This window comes from Pongo pygmaeus, chromosome 11 (assembly GCF_028885625.2).
Source record: "Pongo pygmaeus isolate AG05252 chromosome 11, NHGRI_mPonPyg2-v2.0_pri, whole genome shotgun sequence".
Classification (NCBI taxonomy): Eukaryota; Metazoa; Chordata; class Mammalia; order Primates; family Hominidae; genus Pongo; species Pongo pygmaeus.
This window is the reverse complement of record NC_072384.2, coordinates 55,949,312-55,966,896: the sequence shown is the minus strand read 5'-3', so window position 1 is coordinate 55,966,896 and position 17,585 is coordinate 55,949,312. Positions and strand designations below refer to the sequence as shown.

General features: G+C 38.8%; 1 protein-coding gene across 5 annotated transcripts in view; it reads right to left on the bottom strand.

Annotated features, from left to right (window-relative positions):
* The window catches only part of GPD2 (glycerol-3-phosphate dehydrogenase 2), a 146,345-nt gene that overhangs the window by 101,386 nt on the left and 27,374 nt on the right, over nt 1–17,585 (bottom strand). For all 5 annotated transcript variants that reach the window (XM_054477820.2, XM_054477819.2, XM_054477821.2 and 2 more), the window contains one exon: nt 6,137–6,246. In XM_054477820.2, the coding sequence (XP_054333795.1) occupies nt 6,137–6,238 (102 nt within the window). In that variant the 5' untranslated portion in view covers nt 6,239–6,246. The remainder of the gene's footprint in view (nt 1–6,136; nt 6,247–17,585) is intronic.

Genomic DNA, 17,585 nt, shown 5'->3' with positions numbered 1-17,585 from the left:
CAGAGAGGTTAAGTCAACAATTGGGGTTGATATTCTTGCTCATCCTCAGATCTGGAAGCAAGGAGAAAGGAAAACAGAAGAGTGTTGGTACACCTGTCTTTGAGCCATTCTTCTATAACCTAAAATGAAGGATATACCGTTTGCTACTAATCCCAAAAGTTTTAACAAAGTATCCATGAATGCAAGGTCTCTAATGACAAGAGCAACTTGCTTGCTGACTACAACTGCACTTTATATTCATATCTCTTGGGAATCTCATAAGAGGTAACACTTTTTGAAAGCTTCCTATGTTCCAGGAACTCTCCCAGACTTCACTGCTTTTTAATAAACCTGTGCAGGAAGTACCACTGTTATCCCTATTTTATAGAAGGGAGAAAATGAGGCTAAGAGAATTTAAGAAAATCACCTATAGTCACTCAGCTATAAAGATACAGAACTAGCTGTTCACAATAGCCAAGATATGGAATCAACCTAAATGTCCATCAACAGATGACTGGATAAAGAAAATGTGGTATATGTATACACGATGGAATACTATTCAGTTATTAAAAAGAATGAAATAGGCCGGGCACAATGACTCACGCCTGTGATCCCAGCACTTTGGGAGGCCGAGGTGGGTGAACTTGAGCTCAGGAGTTCAAGACCAGCCTGAGCAACATGGCAAGACCCCATCTCTATTTAAAAAAAAAAAAAGAAAAAGAATGAAATCCTGTCATTTGCAACAACACATATGAGCCTGGAGGACGTTATGTTAAGTGAAATAAGTCAGGCACAGAAAGATAAATACTTCATGTTCTGACTCATATTTAGGAGCTAAAATAAATTGAGCTCATAGAAATAGAGAGTAGAACTGTTGGTATTAAAAGCTGGAAAGGGGAGGGGGAAGACAGGGAGAGGTTGGTTAATATACACAAAGTTACAGCTAGATGGAATAAGTTCTAGGGCTTTGTAACACTATATGCTGAATATGGTTAACAATAATTTAGTATATATTTTCAAAAAGCTAGAAGAGAGGATTTTTAATGTTCACAACACAAAGAAATGATCAATGTTTGAGGTAATGGGTATGCTAATTACCCTGATTTGATCATTACATGTTGTATACATGCACAGAAATATCATTCTGCATTCCATAAACATGTACAATTATGACATGTCAAACAAAAATAAAGGAATAAATATGTAAATAAATAAAGGTAAGGAAACATACCTCAAAAAAGAAAAGTACAGCTAGGTGTTAGATGCAGGCAGTCTGCAGAGACTGCTCTAAAGATCACGCTCTTGGCCTTTTTGTTCTGTTGCTTATGAATGGCACACCAATCAATGAGAATTTCTTACTTCCCTGATTCTAAGAAGATCATTCCTCCCATTAAAAAGAGACCTTGGGAGGAATGATCCTCTTAGAATCAGGGTGCTTGCAATCCCAGCTACTTGGGAGGCTGAGGCAGGAGAATTGCTTGAACCCAGGAGGCGGAGGTTGCAGTGAGCTGAGATCATGCCCCTGCACTCCAGCCTGGGCAACAAGAGTGAAACTCCATCTCAGGAAAAGAAAAAAGAGAGAGAGAGAGATCTTGATTTCAATATTCTGAAGCCCACTCCTTGCCTATTTATGGTGCAGGGGGGAAAAAAATTTTCACATCCGGGCTTTGAAAAAGCTCTCAGTGGTTCTCAAGTTTCACCTCAGCTCACAAAGCCACCACACCTTCAGACCAGGTCATGGAAGGAACAAACCTAGAATGTGTTATGTGAGAAAGACCACTCTTCTGACCCGAATAGATTTTTGTCATATCAACCACATCACTGGGGTTAAAGAAAAGCCCACATCATCACATCAATTTTTCCAGTTAGGACCTAGAAGGTATGAAATAAATGTTAACTTTAAAAAAAAAAAAAAGTGTTAAACAGTGCCATTGGGCTGTAATGAAAAGAAAAAAGACTAGGGTAGCCCTGTGTGAAATCCCTGTACTCCTTCCCACTCTATTCTTCTTTCATTCTCCCTGGCCACTCCCATCCCAACCTTCCCATCTTCCTGAGGACTCCTCATGGAGCCCTGACTTTAATGCTCTCTACTTCTGTTGCTCAAAAAGGTTTTCTTGTTCTAAAAGTATCCCATGACCCCTTTTCCTAATTTAAATTTCTCTCTTCATCTACTCCATTCTCCCACCAGCCTGGAATTAGAAAAAGGAGACTCCTCTATGAAGTGCTACTTCCTTTCACTAGACCTTAGACTGGACAAGATAACCTCCAAGTTTCATCCAACTAAAAGTGTATTATTAAACCCACCTATACTAAATAGTGAATCACAATCAACTTGATCTAAAAAATCTCCACACCACCACAGAGTGTGTCCTTGCTCCATTCCCAGTGGGGTTGGTTTCTTTGAGTGGTAAAATGCTTATATCGCAGTACTAAGACTCTTGTTCCTTGGCATACAGCTGGTCTGCGGAGAAGAAAACTCAAGCTCCCTTTGTGGAAATTTTGTCACCTGCTTACGGGTGGAAAATAAAGAAAAGGGGACAAGAAAATAAAGAGGAAGCCACTCTAAGACCACGCTAAAAGCCCTCAGATGCTTAACTGAGGAAGGCCTGGATTGTGGACATTATCTGTGGCCACAAACCTCCTTCCCTGCAGGTGGACACAAGCAAAAGAAGTCAGCCAACCTTCATCTCCTTTCCTCATCACCTTCCTTGGTTGGAATTGAAGATTTAGGCTGCCCAGCTCTAAAACAATAATAATAATAATAATAATTGCCCTCTCCTTAGGCTATAACAACCCTCGCATTCCTCTGTCTCTTCTAAATCTGAACTGTTTCCCTTAGAAAATAAAAATAATAAACCTCTAGAGTTCACTTGGCTCAACAGTGGGCACTATTCATCATTGACAAACCTAAGTAATAGCATTGTTAATAAATATGCTTGTATGAAGAAAAGCCATACTATGAAGTAGAGTGAGACAAAAGCATCCTTGCTACCACCTCTAACCCCTAACCTGCTCCCAGAAACACCAGTCTCCATGGAGGCCTCTATTCTCCCACCTACAGTGGCTCTGATTCGAGCAACTGCATTAAAGGTAAGTGAAACCACATCTTATTCCATTTCAATCTGTCTTATGTTTAATTTTTAAAGAGTATACAATTGTTTTCTTTACAAATATAAGGTAATTTAACTATAGAATTGACTCAAAGGTTTTCAGGAGCTGACCTGGCACCTAAACACTCATAGTACTATCTTATCACCAAACATGTTTTAACAATGTACCAGCTTTTATATTCAATCCATTTGTATTTAGAATATAGCCCCTGCTTCTATTTCAGGGAAGAAGCTTTGTCCTAGGAGTACCAAATGGCACAAGCCGGGGGCCAGGAAGACAGAGCATGCAAGAACACACCAAAATGTGCCAGAACCAAAGTCAATAGGTGGCTCTCTAGGACATCAGGAACTTGGGGTTTCAAAACTAACTTATTCTTAATAAAAGGCACTTTATCAGTTGGAATCTTCTTAGGAAATTAGAAAAAATACAAAAATACAGTAGGTAAATATACCTGTAACAAGCCAATACGCTAAGCATCACTCTGCAGAAAAATGGAGCATACCTAGTCACATTTAAGGCCCCAGCTTCTACAAACAAAAGTGTAGCCAATCAATGTATCTCAAAGGGCAGATTTTTTTTGACTACTGAAGTCAGGAAAATTCCCCCCCTAGAATGGCTCTGATTGGCAGATATTTTCTGAGAGAGGACAGCTGAGTTAATGGAGGCCTGTGGTCATTTTATGTCAATGTCTGGAATAGGTTGTTTCCTCTTCTCATTCTTGCTTTTATTTATTATTATTATTATTATTTTTGCCAGTCCCTATGGCTACATTGCACCTGCTACCCCCCAAATACATGCTAATGGCAGTATCTTAAAGGGACAGGAATCACCAGAAAAGAAATGCACATAGTTGGATTTCTTATGCAACTCATTGATTGCATATGCCTGTAGTAATTTTTTTCAACAGAACTTGTCAGGTTAAAATTATAAATGACTTCAAGCTGCTGCTATCCATTTCATTTGGCTATTAGGGTGGTCAGGATGTCTAACTCAGGAAAGACAAAACGACAAAATGTCCCAGGAATCAATAGGTCTTTATTTTGCCTTGATTTTACTGAATAAAATCCACCTATAACTTGACTGCTTGGGGCCAGAGTCTCTTCTGTTTATTCTATTCTTTAAGATCAATTATTAGAGAGAAATCAAACCAAAAAAAGGGATAAAACAGCGTTACCTAGGTACAAATTTAAGCTATAAACTCTGAAGTAGAACATGTTTACTGTGGTTAAAAGATATAAACCACATATAAATTTAGCAACAACTCATCATATTAGATATCGTGACCTTTGGCATTGGCATTTTTCAGTATCGTTTCAGATAGCACCAGTAAAGATGGCAGAAGTAATCTAATCCCTTAATGCCCATGTCCCAAACAGAAGCGCACTTCTGAAATAGCCTCAGCAGAAGCCACATCTTTTCACACTTGCTTTTAAGGAACCAAGGCAATCTTTTAAAAGAAATAGTACATCAAGCATGATCAATGGATGAGGAAGAGTTTCAATACCAAGTCAGTGAATTAATACCATTGTACGTATCAAAACTCCACTATGAACCCAATCAATATGTATAATGATTATGTTATGTGTCAATTAAAAAAATAAAAACTGCAACATACATGCATTGAGAGTGATGTCCTCACAGTTCAGAATGCAGAAAAAGACTAACACTAATCAAAAGACTATTACTAATCAAAAGACTTTTGATATCACCCATCTTTAGCAGGAATCACATAAAAATTGGCTTGTTGGGTTTTTTAATGATAGGCCAGCATACTAATTCTTCCTAATATGTGTTTTTATTTATGTATTTTATTGATTGATTGAGACAGGGTCTCACTTTGTCGCCCAGGCTGAAGTACAGTGGCATGATCTCAGCTCACTACAGCCTCCACCTTCCAGGCTCAAGCAATCCTCCCACCTCAGCCTCCAGAGTAGCTGGGACTACAGGTGTACACCATCATGCCCGGCTAATTTTTGTATTTTTTTGTAGAGACAGGGTTTCACCATATTGTCCAGGCTGGTCTCAAACTTCTGGGCTCAAGGGATCTGCCTGCCCTGGCCTCCCAAAGTGCTGGGATTACAGGTTTGAGTCAGTGAACCTGGCCATAATATGTGTTTTTAAAGTGATCCTCATTCAGGATATGGGATTGCAAGCAATGTACCTGGCTCCACCACCTTGTAGCACAAAGAAACAGAAACAAGAAGTATAAGACAAACTATGGCTTAAAGGCAGCCACAAAAATGTGAAAAATGAATCACTTAGTTACAAATTGTTTGCCAAATTCCTTCAGCTTCATCTTTGAGAAAGAAATGCACTATACAGCTAGTATCACAAAATGTCCTAATGACATGGGACGGGGGAACAAGAGACTGATACTAACTACTAAGGTGTTTGCCAGCATTTCAAGCCTGAAAAGAACAAAGCCATTCAGCAAAATTATTTCCTGGGATCAATTTGAACTATGGGAAGTCACAGTTGTAAGATAAAGAAAAAAAAAAAGAAAAGAAACTGAACACTTTATAATATTTGGAAACTTCTTACCAATCTCATTTTCCTGGCTTTCCTTCATTTAAATTTTTACCTAATACAAAGTAATACTTCATAAGTAACTAAACCTTGAAGAAATAAAACCAGGATTCAGTTGGGCCTTTTCTTTTCCATTTCCTTTCTCAGCTGCCTGCCTTCTAATAAGACAAACTTTTGGGAGGAACATAGAAGGTATCCAGACATTTCGATGAATTAGACAAGGAAAGTCTAAATGAAGAAACCCTGGCACTCATAAATGAAGCAGTCTTTTAAAAACCAAAGAGCCAAAACACAGGCTAAATAATGCTTCCTGAAAAAGAAATTCACTTTTTTAAAAAAGGAGATACACACAGTTCTCCAGGATCATTAAGGCACTGTTCTAAATTAGTATCTTTCAGATCAAACTGAGAAACTTCACAAGTAATTTCTAAACAAAACCGTTAGTGCACACATTCCCCATAGACAGCTCTTTAGCAGATTTAAGTTGCATACTGTAATCAACACAAGTACAGTTACTTACTTGTTTCCTTCTGTAATGAGCAAACTGAGAAAGTCCTAAAACAGTTGCAAGAGCACCTCCTCCAACAAGAATCGTCCCTTTCACTGCCTTTTGAAATGCCATTTCTTAGCCTACAAAGAAAAATAAAAAACAAAAAGAAGTTAATTGGGATAGTTATCGCATAACCATCGCAATAATAAAAAGACACTGTGTAGATTATGAAACCATGTTAAACTAGAAAAGAAAACATAAAATAAGGAAATTACTAACAAACCAAAGTGTATACTGCAACTCAAAATAAATAGCCAAAAAATTCTAGACAAGGGAATTGATTACATAAAATTACTTCCTGGTTCGACAGGAATTAAAGAAAGAAAAGCAAATTAAGAGACAACCGAGGATATTTAAACAGTATAAAGTCAAGAGAACTGTGAAAAGAAATGTCATTGGGTATTTAACAAAACTGCATGCTATACTTGTAAATTTGTTCAACACCTAATCCTCTCCTCAAGGAGAACCAGCAGAAAGAAATCTTGGGTCACTCAACAAGACAATAAACATCAGCTTGCTTCAGGTTCTTTGGCAAGTGTTTAATTCAAATTGTGGTAAGACTCCCTTCCCAAGTTTTTCCCTTTCTAATGAAGTTTTCACTACAGCCAAAAGCCAGCAGTGTTATATTTCTATTATTGAAAGAGTCGGCTGGGCACGGTGGCTCACACTTGTAATCCCAGCACTTTGGGTGGCGGTGGTGGTAGACGCCTGTAATCCCAGCTACTTGGGAGGCTGAGGCAGGAGAATCGCCTGAACCCAGAGGCAGAGGTTGCAGTGAGCCGAGATCATGCCACTGCACTCCAACCTGGGTGACAGAGCTACACTCCGTCTCAAAAAGAGTATACTTTACAGATAAGAAGTCAGAGGTATTATGCCTTAATGCTTTCACAAACTGACCAATTTAACCTGCTGTAATTCCTTTCATTAGGGGAACTTAACAAAAAAAGTTTTCTTCTAGCCAGAGTTGCATGACACCAAAATTTTAAGAGAAAACCCTCCAGATCAAGCACTCACTGTATATTTGTGCTCTCTGTATTTATATTTTTTTCTTTCTCTCTTTTTGTAGAGACAGAGTCTGGCTCTGTCACCCAGGCCAGAGTGCAGTGGCTCAATCATAGCAAACTATAAAATCAAACTCCCGGGCAAGTGATTCTCCCAAGTAGCTGATACTACCAAGTGCGTGCCGCCATGCATGGCTATTTTTTTTCTTTCTTTCTTTCTTTTTTTTTTTTTTTCTGTAGAGACAAGGTCTTGCTATGTTGCCCAAACTGGACTCAAGCAATCCCCTACCTTGGCTTCCCAAAGTGCTAGGATTACAAACATGAGCCACCCCGCACTCGGCTCCACTGAATATTTCTCAAGCTCTGCATTGTTTCAGCTCTTAACTTTCTTTCCTCTCACTTGTTTTCCACTACTGGACTGATAATGGAATTTTCTAAGGTTTTGATGAGGACTTAAAAATTATTCTTTAACTTTTTCAGAAACTAAGAAGACTGCGTAAAAATGAAAATTCCACCAAAAATCCTTTTGTCCGCTTTTACTGTTAAACGTAAAAAGATAATCCTGTGTGATCAACTAAAAAAAATTCTAGAGTTGAGTAATTTGACCTGCCTAAGACTTTACATTCACAAAAGCAGGGAAACAGGGAAGCCACTACCCTATTTCCTTGTAGGGGTGGAGCACTGGCCTGTCTGGACAACACACGTTACATTCTATTGATACCTCACAACTCAAGAAAACAATTTATTATGAAGGTAGTTTTAACTTAGGATACTAAAAAAACAGTATCTCAACATAAATTATGATACAGTTAAATATTTGGGTCCATACTGAATAAACTGTATCTATTATCATACTATCCTAAATAAAGAATTGCAATATAGTTGATAACTACGATTCTATAGAAAACTCATTTTAGGATACTATAAATTATATACTGATATGTGGTGGCATTTTTAAAATTTTTTTCTTCTGATCTCATTCTTCCTGACAAACTCCTAAATTCTAAACTTTATCTTTTTAATTAAGATTCTTCCCAGGATTAGAGCCCAGGAGTTTGAGCTTGCAGTGAGCTGCAATTGTGCCACTGCACTCCAGCTTGGGAGACAGAACAAGACCCTGTCTCTAAAAAAAATTTTTAAAGATTCTTACCAGGAAAATATTTCACAAGCATATGTACTCTGCTGCTGGAGGTCTCTTCTTTACTGTCCCTTTGCTATATCAACCATCTTCTCTTTCCCAAATTATGCAAGATAGTTGGTGTACGCTGGCTAGGGGCCACCATTCATCATTCAGTCAACCCTAGGCAAAACCTTATATCCTAGGTTGCTGGGATAGTAAAAACCCTAACTTAGCAGGTACCCATTTGTCATAGCTCACTATCACCAATCAATGTACTGTTGTAAACGTTCACATGGGTGCCTATCACACAACAATGGAAGCCCTAGCAGCCAAGAGATAGCATGCTATCTCAAGGCTAACTGGGTTCCTCTGACAACTGGAGACAGAGAATGAAGTCCTAGTTCTATTTACTATTTACCTTAAACAATGCACATGCCTGACTCATAGCAGTGTGGTGGTCCGTAGGATATGAGTGTTGTGACTGATTGACTTATCACTGCTTCTGTCTTGTTGATAATGTCATTGTTGACCTCCCAAAGGATACCACACATCAACATGGCCAACTCAGGGATGTTATATACAACACAGTCAATGAAAATGTTTCATTCTCAGAGGTGTTCATTCAGCCAGTTAAGTTTGAAGCTAGTATTTCCAAATGTGTGGGTCCCTATGTTCTCTGCCTACCTGATAGTATTGTTTTAATTTGATTTGTCAGAGACCAAAACTTGCAAAGGAGGATATTTTCATGCATTTTCCCAATGAGCCACTAATACTATCAAAAAACTACATTCTCATGTCATCTTGCAGAGTTAGCAATAGTATCAACTATAATCAATAAAGAGTTTTCCTTTTTCAATAATTTCAAAAAATAATGTACGCTTGGGGGCTCATTATTTCTGCTGTGATCAAATCCTTCTGTATGGTCATCTGGCTAACTCAAAAACAAAGGCAAGAATCAGTCAGTTTCACTTGACTTTCCTAAGATTATCATTATGATTGTTGTTATTGTTATGAATGTTACAATAACAATCACTGCCATTTATTATTTACTAGGTAACAGGTACTGTGCTTTTAATTCTTTAAACACATCAGCTCATTTCACCCTCACAACATCTAATTTCATAAAAGGGGCAGTGGTAGCTCAGAGGAAATGGGGGATTTCCCCAAAGTCACTGCCTACTAAGTCAGAAAACAAGACTGAGTTTATGTTCTTGAGCCCTGGTGGTTCTGTCCTGCCTTTGGTCTCAAAAGGCAACTTCTCCCTAAAAGCTATACCATATTTTGTTGTCACTCCCAAAAGAAGGCCCTATTCTCAAACAATTACTCAAATGTTCAGTCCCTTGGCATTTGGGTTAATCTCCAAGGCAATGAAGAAGTCTCTAGCAAAGTATCTACTAGTAATCTTCTGCCAGGTAATGTAAGAACTTTGTTTTACAAAGTTTAGGGCCGGGCATGGTGGCTCACGTCTGTAATCCCAGCACTTTGGGAGGCCGAGGTGGGTGGATCATTTGAGGTCAGGAGTTCAAGACCAGCCTGGCCAACATGCTGAAACCTTGTCTCTACTAAAAATACAAAAATTAGCCAGGCAGTAGTGGCATGCGCCTGTAATCCTAGCTACTCAGGAGCCTGAGGCAAGAGAATCCCTTGAGCCTAGGAGGCGGAGACTGCAGTGAGCCGAGATTGCGCCACTGTACTCCAGTCTGGGTGACAGAGTAAGACCCTGTCTCAAAAAATAAAAAAATTTAAAAAAGAACTTTGTTTTAATGCTGAAAGAATGAAATTTAGAACTATGTAAACCATATGCTGTGGACAACATGTACCCATTTACCATTGTAAGGAGAAACGTTTTCACAATGATTACAAACAAACAAAAAAAAAGATTATTTCCTTCTAAGTAACAGCTTTACTAGAAAACTAGCAAAGAAGGGGACCAAAAATATACACAAATCTTTACTAACTTCTGCAATAAATGTTCAAGGAAACCAGAGGGGAAAAAATATTAAAAAATAGAATTAGCTTATTTATCATAGCTTCAAATCCATGCTTTATAGCCTTTTAATTAAATCACATATACGCTTACTCAGGACTGGCTGCTGCATTGACATAGACCAGAGCTAGCTCTAATTCTTGCAAGGAGAACACCAGCTCAGTTGGCAAAACCTAAACAAATGGCGCTCAACTAAATATATCTGTAAGTTTATCAACTAACTGCCCACAAGCAATTAATCTGTTTGTAGGATTAAATATCAAAGTGTGCCTTGTAACTCTGAACTCTGTCTTATAACTACTTGTGCTATACTGAGTGTTATAAATAGTCTGATAGAAAAAAAAGCCAGGTGCTATATCATTTTAATGTTGCAAGAAATTGACTCTGACTAAAAGAATTAAAGAAGGCTTCAGTGAAGACAGGATTTTGGAGAAGGGTCTTGAGGGGGAAAAGAAGAATTTGGAGGGGAGTGAGTAGGGAACGTTATAGAGAAAGACAATTGGAGGAGAAAGGGGAGCATCATGGTACGTTCTAGGCATACAAATAGTTATCTCGTTTGGCTGGAGATGGCAGCTAGAAATGGGGTTTAAAAAGAAGTCCAGGGGCAAGAGAGAGGAAGACTGTATACACGTGAAGTAAAATATTTCTATGATATCCTGTTGGCAATGGGGAGTAGAGGCTGTAGATTAAGGAAGTAAGATGTTTTGTCTAACGTTCTGTAAAGACTATTCAAGTAGATTTTTGTTTTGAAGCTTACGAAGACAGAGAGACCAATTAGAGGGCAATGAAATAGATCCCGTGTGAGAGGAGAGCCTGGTTTAAGGCAGCATTAAAGAGTGCAAATCTAGAGACTGATGTTTTGCACAACTCTCTAAGGACAGCACTCAATTAGAGAGCACAACAAGACCTGACAACCAATTACAGGAGGCAGCAGGAAGAGACTGAACACAATAAGTGGTTTTAGTTCGGGCAGCTGGAAAATGGCCCCAACATTTCAATATTAAGATCTAGAAAGAGAAGCAGGTTTAAGGAAGAAGAGAAGCTCAGCTTGTAACTAAGAAAATTTGAGATCTTGATGGAACATCTACTCAGAAAACAGCACAGATGGATATTTGGGTCTAAAACTCCCAAGAGTAATAGGCACTTGGGAAAATTTTGCCTAGAACTGACAGATGTAATTGCTACACAATAAAATGTACTTACTGCTAGCAAACAAAAACTAAATTTGCCACTTCTCAAAGTTTGCTGACCTTTGTTTGTACCTGACTGCTGCAACTTATCTGGCTCAGCTGAATTCTTAGATGTCCTTGTAGGGCTCCCATTATAGACAGTGACTTTTAACAAAGAACAACTCCTCACATCCTATTTCATGTAAGTCCCTGAGTGCATCCACCACTTCTGCCTCCTCCCATTCATAGGCAAGGCAACTAAGCATAAGCAAATTCATTCCAGAACCAGATCGCACTTCCTGGCCTCTGAAATCTCTTTAAAAAGTACTCACTCTCCTCTTCATCTTCCTGTCTTATCTTCTCTCTTCCAGAAGCCTTACTTATCAAAATACAAACTTAGCACAAGTAAGAATCATGCAAATGGGCTGGGCCAGTGGCTTATACCTGTAATCCCAGCAATTTGGGAGGCCAAGGCAGGAGGACTGTTTGATACCAGGAGTTCAAGACCAGCTTGGGCAACAAAGCAAGACTCCATCTCTATTGAAAAAAATTTTTAAATTAGCTGGGAATCGTGGCACAAACCTCTAGTTTCAGCTATTCAAGAGGCCAAAGTGGGAGGAATCATGTGTGCCCAGGAGGTCAAGGCTTCAATGAGCCATGATCATACCACTGCACTCCAGCCTGGGCGACAGAGCAAAACCCTGTCTTAAAAAAAAAAAAAAAAAAAAAAAAGAAAAGAAAAAGAAAAAGATTCCATGCAAATACATTTATCACTCCTCTGTGGAATAAGCCCTGGGTCCCTTTGTCAGAAGCGTGTGAACCAGAGGAACTCCATCTTGAATAGGAGCTGGGTAAAATAAGCCACCCCTTGTTTAGCATATAATCAAGCAATAACCATAAAAATGGGCAACCAGCAGCCCTGTGTCTATGCAGTAGTCATTCTTTTATTCCTTCACTTTCACTTTATGGACTCACCCTTAACTCTTTCTTGTGTGAGATCCAAGAACCCTCTCTAGGCATCTGGATGGGGACCCCCTTCCTGTAACACCTTTATGTTTACAAAAACTCTCCTATCTTTCTGGTTTCTTATATAGAAACCTCAATTACCTTTCTAATCCCCATGCTCTCCATTAGTTTAGAACTTCTCAGGGTTTTGATTCTTATGCCAGCATAGAAGTAAGCACATTTCTCTCCATCCCTTACAAGCATGACCAGTGGAGGGGCAGAGAGTACAGCTCAAAGATCAATTACAGAAGAGTAATTTCAATGACCAGCCTTGCTGTCCTCGGGGCATGCATTCTCCAGCAAGATATAAAGGCATCCCATATTGCACTCCCATGTTTATTGCAGCACTAGTCACAATAGCCAAGATTTTCTATCAACCTAAGTGTCCATCAACAGACAAATGGATAACAAAAATGTGGTACATATATACAATGAAGTAGTATTCAGCCATAAAAAAGAATGAGATCAGGCCGGGCCCAGTGGCTCACGCCTGTAATCCTAGCACTTGGTGATGCCAAGGTGGGCAGATCACTTGAGTCCAGAAGTTCGAAACTAGCCTGGCCAACGTGGTGAAACCGTCTCTACTAAAAATACAAAAAAAATAGCCAGGCTTGGTGGTGGGTGCCTGTAATCCCAGCTACTCAGGAGGCTGAGACAGGAGGAAAATCACATGAACCTGGGAGGCGGAGGTTGCAGTGAGCTGAGAACACGCCACTGCACTCCAGCCTAGGCGACAGAGCGAGAGACTCCGTCTCAAAAAAGAAAAGAATGAGATCATTTCATTTGCAACAACACGGGTAAAACTGGAGGACATCATGTTAAGTGAAATAAGTAAGGCACAGAAAGACAAATTTTGCATATTCTCACTCATTTGTGGGAGCTAAAAATAAAAACAAATGAACTCATGGAGACAGAGTCAGACAGTAGAAGGATGGCTACCAAAGGTTGGAGATGGTAGTGAGGTTGGGGTGGGGATGGTTAATGAGTATAAAAACATAGTTAGAATGAATAAGATCTGGAATTTGATAGAACAGAGTGACTGCAGTCAACAATAACTTATTGTACATTTTAAAATAACTAAGAGAGTGTAATTGGAATGTTTGTAACACAAAGAAATAAATGCTTAAGGTAATGGATACCCCACTTACCCTGATACTACTGTTACACATTGCATGCCTGTAGCAAATTATCTCATGTACCCAAAAATATGTATACATACTATGTATCCAGAAAAATTAAAAAGAAAAAAGAAATTAAAAATAAATAAAAGCGATCCATGTTCTTCCAATCACCTACACTGAGAAATCCAGATGTACAAGGCATTTCAAACATTAAATAAAAACCCCAAGATGTAACCTAGAGGTAGCCCTTTAATCACTAAGCCCTTTACCTAAGCCTTTTGTGGTCCAAAGGTAGCAAATGCTCCTTACACTTCATCTGTGCAGCTACCTGCTCCTGTAGCTGTGCATGCAAAAACTCCTTCAACTATTTTGAGTTGTGTCACACTGTCACACCCATGGAAGGCACAACTCAGAGGGCCAGGCCTCACACTCGCATACAAATCCAGTGACTTATTGAAGAAAAGTGCATGAGTCTTACAAAATAAGCATATAGAACCTCATCAGAGAAGGTCCTAGCAAACGGGTCTGTAATCATGGATAGCTTGACAGCAAGTCCACAGTAAAACAGAAGAAGGAGTGAGCTCAAAAGCATCTTCCCTCCCAGCAGCACCCTTTTAACTATAAAAGTCAAGATCTCTGGATGGCTTGAACTAGATGTGTTTTAGCAAGCAAACCTTTTATTATTCCAATTAACGTGATAACAAATGTTTTGTACAATTCCCTTGAAGAAGGTATCTCATAGTTCAGACACACCAAACATATGCTGATAAAGTGCTTACTCAGACAAGTAACAATCAAAGCATACCATGTACTACTCTTTCCCCAAGTTTTACTTTACTGTGGGGATCATGATTAGTACTCTGCCTGCAAACGCATTCCCCCCAGCCAAGCAGAGAAGGACTTACACACCTATATCTTACACATGTGATTCCTACAGAAACACACAGAGAGGCCTCAAGTGTACTTTTTGAAAGCTATCAGACCTAAATGAACAAAATAGTCAAACAGAAGAGGCACATTAGCCTGTTCTCTGGAAACAGAGAGGAGGTCTGGTCTGTAAACTGAAAGTGAATTCTCCCTTTTTGTTGCTGTTATTTTTAAAAAGGATTTAGGCCAAGACTGGACAGGAAATTGACCCAAGGTTCTTCACAAAAGACAATCCCTACAGAAAGAAGTGAATGTATCAAGCCCTAAGAAAACAGAAGACACTTTTATCTTTCCGTCACCTTCTTTAGCCTTTCCTCTATTATATCAAAAGCAAAAACACACAAACACAACAATAACAACCTATAGTTGTAAAGAATATATACACTGAACAGGATATCAAACAACAAACAAAAAGGCTTTTCCGAAGTCACTGAGAAAAGCATTATCCTGATAACGCAAGATAAATCAAAAAACCAAGTAAAAGTCAACAGAAATGTGTGAAACGTAATCCTCAGGTTCTAAATACACAAAATTTTGGACTGTGGTGGAAGAAGCTAAAGCAACACACTCACACATTGCTGGGAAGGCATCCAGACTCTAGCTTTGTCCCTGTCTTCCACACCCTATCAAAAGGCCAGCCTGCTTCCAAGAAGGGCAGGTTCTTTCACTTCCAATCCATTTATTTCCCCAGGCAATTACTGCCAGAAGGGCCCACCCCACCCCAAGAGCAAGTAAACAATTTTAACAGAGGAAGAGTATTTCCATAAAGAAGAATGAGAAAAAAAAAAAAATAGGAAACGAAGAGAAAGTGAAAGAAAATAAACACTATATTTATACCAATTCACATAGTGTAAAGCTAGAAAATTATTTGTCTCCCTGGGTCACCTTTATGTCAATTATATCATTTTAGAAGCAAACCCACAGCTATGGATGATTGAGAAAGAGGCTGGTCCAGGACCACTTCTCAGCCTCAAACGAGGGCAGGAACCTGGAAGCTTGACAGGAGAAGTTGGCTAAGAGATGGGTTGAGCTGGTTTCAGCGGCAGAGTTCAAAAAATGCAAGTAAAAGGTACAAAAGAAGGAGAAAATAAGGTCAATAACCATTTAAAGTGAGCCAGTTAAAAGTCTCTGTTTATAAAAAATTTATCGCAAACATTATTACATGGGGATTTCTGATGTGTGATGGGGGGGTTAAGTTTAATATATAATGTCATAACTGTTAATCGAGCATTTATTTCACAAAGTCCTCTAAAACAAAAATGCATTGAAAGGGAGGGAGCCTTAGAGGAACACAAGGATATATGTTTGCACTCTAGTAGTGATGCATTATTTAAGACCCAGTTTTTTACAAAATATATGCCATTTCCAAGGCAATTGCCATATAATATACTTATGCTTTCTACCATTTCTAAAATGCACGCTGGAACTATAGTCACAAATTTGACTCTTTTTATTTCATGAGGTTCACTATAGAATTACAAGAAATCAATGAAGCTCATTATATTCATTAAATGCAAATAATCACAGTTTAATTCATAATAGAATAGTTTCTATTATGTTTGCTTTCCATACAATTGCTATAAAAGTCATAAAGAACTATAGTTAGTGCATGCAAGTGAATTTGTATTCCATTTTAAATTCATTTTAAAATCAAAGTTAATATATATACTGTATTACTCTAGATATATTCACGGATTTGTGTTTAAAGTCGTACAATCCTATCTTTAATATTCCATTAAAATCTTTTTCTGCCTTCTTTGCTTACCATATACATAATTGAGGGTAACCCTGAGAGCACCAAAATAAAATGTCCCTCCCAAGTGAAAACTTGAAGCATTCCTTCACAAAAATGCCAACCCCTTGTAAAAACACAAGTCAGGTTAAGGAGCTGAGTAGATAACATGCATAGTACAGAATTAAACAAACTTGCATTTATATCAACTAACAAGAAATGGTTGACTTAGCATGAAAAAGAGATAGCACAACAGGGGGAAAAACTTAAATCTGCCTTGAGGAGGCAGGAATGTTATCAATGAAACACATTCATTGATAACATTCAAAAGAAGTTCATTAGTCAAACAGACCATACTAGTCCTGTGCTTCTTTCAGTCTTTCTGCCCCTTTACTAACCCTTTATTGGGTTAAGATAATGGTTGACATTCCTTTGGCAGCATAAATGCTCTTTTACATTTTACATGCTGTTATAGAATCTACTTCAGTAATCAAAACAAGAAAAAGGCCTGGAGTGGTGGGTGGCTAACGTCTATAATCCCAGACTTTGAGAAACCCAGGCAGGAGGATCCCTTGAGGCCAGGAGTTCAAGACCAATCTGGGAAGCGAGACCCTGTCTCTACAGAAAAAAATCTTTTTAATTAGCTAGGCATGATGGCACATGCCTGTAGTACCAGTTACTCAGGAGACTGAAGTGGGAGGATTGTTTGAACCCAGGAATTGAAGGCTGCAGTGAGCTGTGAGGGCACCACTGCACTCCAGCACAGATGATAGAATGAGATCCTGTCTCAAAAAAAAAAAAAAGAAAGAAAGAAAGAAAGAAAAGAAAAAGTCCTTTACCTTGCTATAAAATAAGCTGCAAATCAAAGAGTTTTAAATGTCTGTCTTAAGATTAAAACATATCAAGCCTTCCCTCAAAGTTTATTAAAACAAAGCCTTACAGAGTAACTACAATCATGGCTGTTGAATACATACTGTAAAATGTTTTGTAAGAAAACAAAGTCCAGGCCGGGCACAGTGGCTCATGCCTGTAATCCCAGCACTCTGGGAGGACGTGGCGGGTGGATCACTTGAGGTCAAGAGTTCAAGACCAGCCTGGCCAACATGGTGAAGCCCCATCTCTACTAAAACTACAAAAATTAGCCAGGCGTTGTGACGGGTGCCTGTAGTCCCAGCTACTCAGGAGGCTGGGGCAGGAGAATCACTTGAACCCAGGAGGTGGAGGCTTTAGTGAGCCAAGATCATGCCACTGCACACCAGCCTGGGCAACAAAGCAAGACTCCATCTCAAAAAAAAAAAAAAGAAAATGTACCAATTCTTTCAAAAGTTCCTGTTGCAATTGCATTATATGCCGTTAG